The 9,999-nt window shown below is 43.6% G+C and overlaps 1 protein-coding gene across 1 annotated transcript in view; it reads right to left on the bottom strand.

Annotated features, from left to right (window-relative positions):
* SORCS2 (sortilin related VPS10 domain containing receptor 2) overlaps positions 1-9,999 on the bottom strand; it is a 214,988-nt gene that overhangs the window by 7,849 nt on the left and 197,140 nt on the right. The window contains 4 exon segments of the mRNA XM_048515360.1: positions 1,884-2,021; positions 4,716-4,815; positions 7,573-7,698; positions 9,400-9,512. Of these exon segments, the coding sequence (XP_048371317.1) occupies positions 1,884-2,021; positions 4,716-4,815; positions 7,573-7,698; positions 9,400-9,512 (477 nt within the window).

The raw sequence follows: 9,999 nt of genomic DNA, 5'->3' as shown, positions 1-9,999 counted from the left end.
ACCCAAGAGGAGGTGAGGAAAATTCCTGCACCTGAACCAAGCTTCTTAGGAGGCGAATCCGAGGAACTAGCGAAGATAAGGAAGAAGTTCTGGCAGCCATTGATAAACTAAATGTTACCAAATCCCCTGGCCCAGATTGCATTCACCCAAGAGTTCTTAAAGAGCTCAAGCATGAAATTGCTGATCTTCTCACTTTAATATGCAACTTATCCCTGAAATCAGGCTCCATCCCTGAAGACTGGAAGATGGCCAATGTCACACCAATCTTTAAGAAAGGATCTAGGGGGGACCCGGGAAATTACAGGCCAGTCAGTTTGACATCTGTTCCTGGTAAATTAGTAGAATCTATCATTAAAGATAAAATTATAAAACATGTAGAAAAGCAAGACCTGCTGAGAAAGAGTCAGCATGGCTTTTGCAGAGGCAAGTCCTGTCTTACAAACTTACTAGAGTTCTTTGAGGGTGTAAACAGGCATGTGGACAGGGGTGAACCGGTGGACATTGTCTACTTGGATTTCCAAAAGGCTTTTGACAAAGTTCCTCACCAGAGACTGTTGAGAAAACTCAGCAATGAAGGAATAAGAGGGGAAGTCCTCCTATGGATTAAAAACTGGTTGAGAAACAGGAAACAAAGAGTGGGTGTAAATGGGAAGTTCTCACAATGGAGAGATGTAGGGAGTGGTGTCCCCCAAGGATCCGTATTGGGACCAGTGCTCTTTAACCTATTCATAAATGACCTGGAAGTAGGGGTGGGTAGCGTGGTGGCCAAGTTTGCAGATGATACCAAATTATGTAGGGTGGTGAGAACCACAAAGGATTGTGAAGAGCTCCAAGCGGACCTTGATAAATTAGGTGAGTGGGCTAAGAAATGGCAAATGCAGTTCAATGTAGCAAAATGTAAAGTGATGCACATAGGGGCAAAAAATCCAAACTTCACATACACGCTACAGGGGTCAGTGCTATCAGTCACAGACCAGGAAAGGGATTTAGGCGTCTTAGTTGATAGTTCCATGGGAATGTCAACTCAATGCATGGCAGCTGTAAAAAAGGCAAACTCTATGCTGGGGATCATTAGAAAAGGAATTGATAATAAAACTGCAAAGATTGTCATGCCCTTATATAAAGCAGTGGTGCGACCGCACTTGGAGTACTGTGTCCAGTTCTGGTCGCCGCATCTCAAAAAGGATATTGAGGAGATAGAAAAAGTGCAGAAAAGGGCAACAAGGATGATTGAGGGACTGGAGCACCTTCCCTATGAGGAGAGGCTGCAGCGTTTGGGACTCTTTCGTTTGGAGAGGAGGCGGCTGAGGGGGGATATGATTGAAGTCTATAAAATTATGCATTGGGTAGAAAATGTTGACAGAGAGAAATTTTTCTCTCTTTCTCACAATACTAGAACCAGGGGGCATCCATTGAAAATGCTGGGGGGGAGAATTAGGACTAATAAAAGGAAACACTTCTTCACGCAACGTGTGATTGGTGTTTGGAATATGCTGCCACAGGAGGTGGTGATGGCCACTAACCTGGATAGCTTTAAAAGGGGCTTGGACAGAGTTATGAAGGAGAAGTTGATTTATGGCTACCAATCTTGATCCTCCTTGATCTGAGATTGCAAATGCCTCAACAGACCAGGTAATCGGGAGCAACAGCCGCAGAAGGCCATTGCGTTCACATCCTACATGTGAGCTCCCCAAGGCACCTGGTGGGCCACTGCGAGTAGCAGAGAGCTGGACTAGATGGACTTTGGTCTGATCCAGCTGGCTTGTTCTTATGTTCTTATGTTCTTAACTCGATACCATTCCCAAGAAATACATCTCTCAAAAAGGAGATAAAAGGTTCACATCCTTCAAAATGCTTCAGAAAACTTTCTAGACAAAAATTACAGACAACACACCATGGAAAATTGCAGACTACTAGCCTTTTAAACTTGTATAGAATGATGGCGCCCACAACCACAAGAGAGATGACGAAAAGGGCTACGATAGCCCAGTATCCTCCACCTCCTCCAAGAGTATGAGAATCTGAAAATGAAAGGTACACGATCGTAAGATTCAGCTTTATTTTCATCTTTCATTTGAAGTTTATTTGAAGGTAGGGACATACATTTGAAGGTAGGGACATACATTAATAACCTGGAAAAATCTAAAAGGTTGTATAGCTGTAATTCTAAGGTAGTTGAAACATTGGCTCACCAGCTATTACAGTGCACTAAATTTGCTAAAATTAGATCTAAATGTGTCAATCTACACCCTCTCTTCCAATCTGAGTTAACAGATTCGATTAGATTATTTCTCTTGTTGAATAACCCTGATTCTATTTTTTGTGAAGAGGTTGCAAGCTTTGTTATGGAAATAATCCAGAGCCAGTAATAATATGTATTTATCTGAGGTTATCCTTTTTGCCTTTTAAAAAATTTTATGTTGTGTTTTGTTGTTGTTGTTCTATGTATGCCAATAAAGGCTTTGCTTTGCTTTGCTTTTGCAAATTGAAAAAAGTCGAAAAATATCTTTTTGGCATTTTCTAGCTTTTTTTTTTTTGGTGGAAAAGTGGCACCCTTCAGTTATTGAAAAAACTGACTCCAAAAAGCTGAAAAAAATAACTTTTTCAGCTTTTGGGGATTTTACACAGACTTCAATGGCAGCCTTTAAATCTGTTGCTCCATTATAGTCTATACGGAATCTTTCTGGGCCTCCAGAGGGGCCTTTATTTTTTTAAGGTAGAGGCACCAAATTTGCAGCATAGCTCCTGGTGACTTCTCTCTACTAAAATCCCTGGGTATGGTAAAGATTGGGTCAATGGGTCCAATTTTATTGGCTTCCAAATGGAGGGGGGGGGGGAAATCTTTCCCAAACTCGGGGGTTCTTCTAAGGAAATTTATTAACAGCTGTGCTGCAAATTTGCTGCAACTACCTTAAAAGACAGCCGCCTCCCTACAGGAGCCCCGGAAAGATTTCCTGTAGAGTACAATGAAGCTGAAAATGTTTGGGATATCCAGAAAAAAAGCCAGAAGAAAACCATATTACTATAGGGCAGTGGTGGCGAACCTATGGCACGGGTGCCAGAGGTGGCACTCAGAGCCCTCTCTGTAGGCACGTGCAGAGTCCCGCCCCCCCCCCCCCCCACATCTAGGCTGGCTTGGGCTGCTGGGCTCGATTATTAGCATTAAACCTAAGACCTAGTTTTGGGGAAGCAGTGTAGGTAACCCTGTTAAGCGCTGTTAAACCCCACTGATTTTCATGCGAAGAACTAAAGCGCAATCCTTTACCTGGGAGTTGCTGGCAATGGGGCTTGCTTCTGAGTAAACCCTCCTAGGGTCGTGATTCACCCATTGGAAGAGTTGCACGGTTGCTTCAAAGCAAAGCCACCGTCTACCACCAAGCTTACTCCTGAATAACATGCGCCTTGGAGAAAACCGTTTTTTCTAAACTAAAACCTCAGTATTCAGGTTAAATTGCCGTGTTGGCACTTTGCGATAAATAAGTGGGTTTTAGGTTGCAATTTGGGCACTCAGTCTCAAAAAGGTTCGCCATCACTGCTATAGGGATTCGGGGTTTTTGGCAGTACAAAATGTTCAGGTCAGTGGTGGGATCCAAATAATTTAACAACCAGTTGTTTGCAAGCACCATTTTAACAACCGGTTCTGCTGAAGTGGTGCGAACCGGCTGAATCGCACCACTGGTTAAGGTCTAATATACCGAATCTGAAAAAAAATGATTTTTTTTTTTGCTGCACACCCCTATTAGAAGGGCCTGGATTGTTTCTCCCCCTTAGCACCCTATTTATTTAAGACAATGGGCCTCTGTGCCTCAGTGAACAAAGATGAAGAGATGTATTTGTGTATTTGTTTGCAATGATGACGAAGAAAGCAATTATCCCATTCATTCTAGCCACTCTCATGAAAAACTAATGGGTTTGGTGACCGTGACAGTTGTTATTAGGTGATTTAATGGCATGAAACCAGTGATGGGATCCAAAAATTTTAGTAACAGGTTCCCTCGCCAGCCCCCCCTCAGCAAAGGGGGCAGAAGCGTACCTAGGCAAACCTGAGCCCTGGGCAAAACCTGAGTTGGATGCCCCCCCCAACATGGGCAGCCACCCCACCACGACCCCCCAAAATTGTTTTGCACCAGGTCATTTCTAAATCATCATCACATTATAGAAAATGCCCCAACTCACAAATCTGAACACAGCAATGGTGAAAGACACAGGTTCTTTGATAGAGACGGGTGAGATAAAAGGTACGAAAGGCTGAGAATCAATGAATTGCAGTACCTGGAAGGGATTAACCCAGTTCAGGGAGTTACATTATTAGTCGCAATCGCTATATGGAACCTTCACGTTCAAAGGCAGGATGCCTCTCGGGGAGGCGAGGGCGTGGAGATGGAAAAGCGGACCCAATTAGTAACCCCCTCTCGGCACACACAAATAATTAGTAACCCACTCTCAGGAACTGGTGAGAACCTGCTGGATCCCACCTCTGCATGAAACTCATTACGATAGGAACTACAGGAGCAGTCAGATGGGATACACCTCCACTCCTCCTCCAAGGTTTAAAAACAGTGAGATTTTCAAGATTCATTGCTGGGATTCTCCGTAGATGTAACACTTGTCACTGCAGATGTCCGAACGCATATTCAGCTTCAGTATTATCTTATTTTGAGTATTAGGAGGATGTTCCCCCTCTAATAGACTGACCATCAAAGTGCGTGCACTACCTGAATCAGAGCTGTCCAAAGTCACAAAGATCCAGTGTCCTTCTCTCAAGAAGAAACTGATGTTTTGGGCCTCTAGGGACTGCTTAATTGCAGCTATTCTCTAGAAACGCAAAAGAGAATAAGTTAAATGTGTTCAGGAAGTAACAGAGGATTAAACTAAAAGTTTCAAACATCAGTCAATTGTAAACAATCCGACAAGCATTACACTGGCAATTTCAAAATTTCACACTGATTTTTAGCAACATGCCTTTGCATTTCATAACAGAAACAGTTTACTAAAAACAATTCTAGCAGTGTCTATGTGGGAAGGGGGATTCTTCCCACCAGACAGAGGCTCTCTCCGCACATGCAGAATAATGCACTTTCAAACTGCTTTCAGTGCTCTTTGAAGCTGTGCGGAATAGCAAAATCCACTTGCAAACAGTTGTGAAAGTGGTTTGAAAACACATTATTTAGCGTGTGCGGAAAGGGCCAGAGAGAAGATGATCTGAAAACATGGTGAAAAGCCATCCTGAGTACATCCGAATGATAGCTTGGCACTGTTTATCATCCCTATTAAAACTAAAATCCACATTCTGCAATTGTGACAATTACTTTAATTTCATGCATATGACAATTGCAGGGTCTGTTCTGCTTTACAGCTGAGGTCACTGCTGAGTTTATCGAGCAACAACCAAACAAAATCTGATCTTACTACATCAGCTGCCTTAAAAGGGGGGCAAGGAAGACAGTCAGAAGGACAGTAACTTCTACACACTAACACAAAAATGTTTGAGCATGATATTCTTTCATAACTGCAAGAAAGGATGAGATGAAGGTAACCTGTTTTTCCACAATGGTTTGTGCTTTAGGAAGCAAGAGGAAAAACAATAGTGGAATTGTGATGACATCGTTAATAAGAGGTCAGCTGTTGTGGGTTTTCTGGGTTGTGGACCAATGGTTGGGTTCTCTGGATTACAGAGAGAAATGCATCTTACCTTGACACACTTCTGAAGATGCCAGTTATAGATATGGGGTGGGGAAATATTAGGAGCCAAAACTACCAGACCACAGCCACACAGCCTGGAAAACCCACAACAGTCCGTTGATTCCAGCTATGAAAGCTTTTGACAATACAATGAACAGAGGTTGCTTTGCCACAGATGTTTTCTCTTGTCAAGTAACAACAGGAGCAGCAGTGGTGTAGGAAGTTAAGAGCTCGTGTATCTAATCTGGAGGAACCGGGTTTGATTCCCAGCTCTGCCGCCTGAGCTGTGGAGGCTTATCTGGGGAATTCAGATTAGCCTGTACACTCCCACACACGCCAGCTGGGTGACCTTGGGCTAGTCACAGCTTCTCGGAGCTCTCTCAGCCCCACCCACCTCACAGGGCATTTGTTGTGAGGGGGGAAGGGCAAGGAGATTGTAAGCCCCTTTGAGTCTCCTGCAGGAGAGAAAGGGGGGATATAAATCCAAACTCCTCCTCCTCCTCCTCCTCCTCCTCCTCCTTCTTCTTCTTCTTCTTGTTTTTGCTTCTGGGGCACTAGTTTGGGAAACATCCACACAGTGTTGTCCTCTGTCTTCTTTCCAGGCTTTCTCCGTTCTTGGCATGCTCCTTCTCAAACCTGACCACGATATTTTCCAGAAGAACACAATCCAAGCATGCTCTGTTATCATGCTATCTGGATGGGACAGTGTACATTTGCAAAGGTCAGACCCATGTTGGTGTGATTTTCCTTCTGTCAGCCCCTTGCAGATACCATTTCCCCCACCATATCACCACAGCACAACAGCAATTGTATTGTATTGTCGAAGGCTTTCAAGGCCGGAATCACTGGGTTGTGTATCTCGTGTATCTAATCGGGAGGAACCGGGTTTGATTCCCAGCTCTGCCGCCTGAGCTGTGCAGGCTTATCTGGGGAATTCAGATTAGCCTGTGCACTCCCACAAACGCCAGCTGGGTGACCTTGGGCTAGTCACAGCTTCTCGGAGCTCTCTCAGCCCCACCTACCTCACAGGGTATTTGTTGTGAGGGGGGAAGGGCAAAGAGATTGTAAGCCCCTTTGAGTCTCCTACATCCAAACTCTTCTTCTTCCTCCTCCTCTTCTTCCTCTTCTTCTTCTTCATTTAGGATCCAGGCAAAACTGGTCCAGTAACTACCAACCAGGACAGCAAAGCAAAATCAACCCTGGTTCCTCCTGAAAGGACTTCCAGGGTTGGAAGGGAACCACCATGACTAGTAGCCTTCAATGGATCAATTCTAATCCACTTTGAGAGCCATCTATGCTAACGGTTACTACCAGTGGTGGGATCCAAAAATTTTAGTAACAGGTTCCCATGGTGGTGGGATTCAAACAGTGGCATAGCGCCAATGGGGCTGGGCGGGGCACGATGGGGCAGGGCATTCCTGGGCAGGGCTGTGGCAAGGACGCAGCCGCTGCGCCAGTCCTTGGGCGGGAAACAAATGCAAGCAGGCACAGGCTGCCACGCACGCTGGTGCAGCTCCTGCTAGACTGCTTCCAGTTCTGCGCGCTACTGCTGAGAGGAGGGGCGTAACTAAGGCAAAAATCACGTGGCAAAATCACCCATTAGTAGCCCCCTCTCGGCACACACAAATAATTAGTCACCTACTCTCGGGAACCTGTGAGAACCTGCTGGATCCCACCTCTGGTTACTACACTGTGTGGAAATGAATTCCACAATTAAATTGCTCACTGAGTGAAGGAGTATTTGTTTTTATCCATCCTAAATCTGTCATAAGTAAAAAATATTTTGTGAGCTTTTATGAAAAGTGAGGCCTTGTTCTTCCATTGATTAGGAGTCAGATAAAATCAAACAGGATGTCACCCATATGTTCTCGAAATGAACAGTCTGCTTGCCTTAATGCTAGATACAGTTCTTTTCCTTTTGGGGTGGTTCAGAGATTGGAGCACATATAAGTCTGCTATAGTGGGAAGTCCAGGCCTTAACACAGTCACAAGACTTTCTTCAGGTATGTTTGTTTCCTGATAAGACAAAAAGACACACAGAAATTCAGTGGACCTGTATGACTACTGTACTGCTAAACAACATTTCAAAAATACATGTTTAAGACTTTACCTCTTTGGCTTGGAAAAAACTCCAGGAACTAAAAAAGGTTGAGAAAAGCAGAAGGAATAATTGAAATTAATAATTTAGTCAATATATTTTTATTGCACAGTTCTATTTATGTGTCTGTATATTTTGACCTCTGATGAAGACCTATCAGGTTGAAAAGGGTCAGGCCAATCGATGGAACAAGTTATGCGCAATCAATTTAATGTTTTGGTGTCGGTGGAGATGTAATCTATGGATCCAAATTTCTGTTGAATTATTATAATTTTAAGCATTTAACATTGTTAAATGCTTAAATAAAGACATATTGGATATATTAATTTTAATTATTTCTCCTGCTTTTCTCAACCATTTTTGGTTCCTGGACTTATAAACTGGGTTTTTGACTTTCCTTCTGTTTTTTGAATGTTTTAGCAAAGATTCCATACATAAAACAGTACAGAAAATACATACAATTAGCTAAGATTTTTTGGGAGAGGAAGCAGTGAAATAAGATGCAGAGGACAATTACTACATTTTTACATATGTTAAGTCCAAGGATATTTCCATGTATAGAATATTGAACATAAGAACAAGCCAGCTGGATCAGACCAGAGTCCATCTAGTCCAGCTCTCTGCTACCCGCAGTGGCCCACCAGGTGCCTTTGGGAGCTCACATGCAAGATGTGAAAGCAATAGCCTTCTGCAGCTGTTGCTCCCGATCACCTGGTCTGTTAAGGCATTTGCAATCTCAGATCAAAGAGGATCAAGATTGGTAGCCATAAATCGACTTCTCCTCCATAAATCTGTCCAAGCCCCTTTTAAAGCTATCCAGGTTGGTGGCTATCACCACCTCCTGTGGCAGCATATTCCAAACACCAATCACAGGTTGCGTGAAGAAGTGTTTCCTTTTATTAGTCCTAATTCTTCCCCCCAGCAATTTCAATGAATGCCCCCTGGTTCTAGTTGAATGTCAATACTAGTGACAGATTGTGTCACTAACTTAGAGTTGACCAAAGGGGCAGATTCAGAGGGGTTTAGAGATCATCTCCTTTGAGGAGGCCAGAACCTACCCCTCTTCAGTGAACCATTGATCACATCCCGGATAGTCCAATGAGCAGTTGCTTCCAGGTAGTAGTAACAAGCCACAAGCTATAAGGACTGAGCATTGAGGTGATAAGCTGCATTCATGCCTGTACTCTGAAGTGACAAGCCTGTACTCTGAAATTTATTGATTGCAACGAGATGGATTGTGATAGTGCTATAAACATGAAGAGACCTCCTCAATGTTCCAGGAGCAGCAGTGGCGTAGTGGTTAAGAGCAGGTGTACTCTAATCCGGAGGAGCTGGGTTTGATTCCCCGCTCTGCTGCTTGAGCTGTGGAGGCTTATCTGGGGAATTCAGATTAGCCTGTACACTCCCACACATACCAGCTAGGTGACCTTGGGCTGGTCACAATTCTTCTGAGATCTCTCAGCCCCACCAACCTCACAGGGTGTTTGTTGTGAGGGGAGAAGGGAAAAGAGTTTGTCAGCCCCTTTGAGTCTCCTTACAGGAGAGAAAGGGGGGATATAAATCCAAACCCTTCTTCTTCAGTTCAATGGCTAGAGATATTCATAACCAGAGAGGGTCACCTTTGCTATCCGTCGGGTTACAACATGGGCTATGTCCTCCCGCCAAGCAGGTATGTTCGGGTTGTACAAATCCAGATACTCAGAAAACCTTAAACGAAGTACTTGAAAATGATCTAGAAACATGAAAAGAGAAACTGCTAAATCACAAAGTAAAAAGAAAGGTTTGTTAAAGCAGGAAAGTATTTCCCCCTCGTCTGACATTCATAAAAGAGGTAGCTAATGGTAGAACTTCAAGTTACACATTTTTGTAAGAAAATATTGAAAGTTAAGGAAAAGCAGTTTTTGGAGGAGGCAGTTTGTAATGCCTTTGTAAACCACCATTTGAGACCACCAATGGGGAAAGGAGATCTACAGCACCACTGCGATTACTCGTGGCTACTGTGTCTTTCAAGGCAATGGCAAACTATTCAGCAAACATGCTTTGTAATTGTCAGGATGTGACCTCATCCCATGGCCCAGTAATGACTTGGCGTTTGGACAGGCGACTACCTATACCTTTACTGTGTCTTTCAAGGTTTTGCCTTTCTGCATCCTTCAAGGTGCATTTATTAAGTCCTATCTCTCCACAAGGTATTGATCCATAAAAATCAAGCAATTGAC

This window comes from Sphaerodactylus townsendi, linkage group LG14 (genome assembly GCF_021028975.2).
Source record: "Sphaerodactylus townsendi isolate TG3544 linkage group LG14, MPM_Stown_v2.3, whole genome shotgun sequence".
Classification (NCBI taxonomy): Eukaryota; Metazoa; Chordata; class Lepidosauria; order Squamata; family Sphaerodactylidae; genus Sphaerodactylus; species Sphaerodactylus townsendi.
The sequence above is the reverse complement of the archived record's forward strand: the minus strand, read 5'-3'. Positions and strand labels throughout refer to the sequence as shown.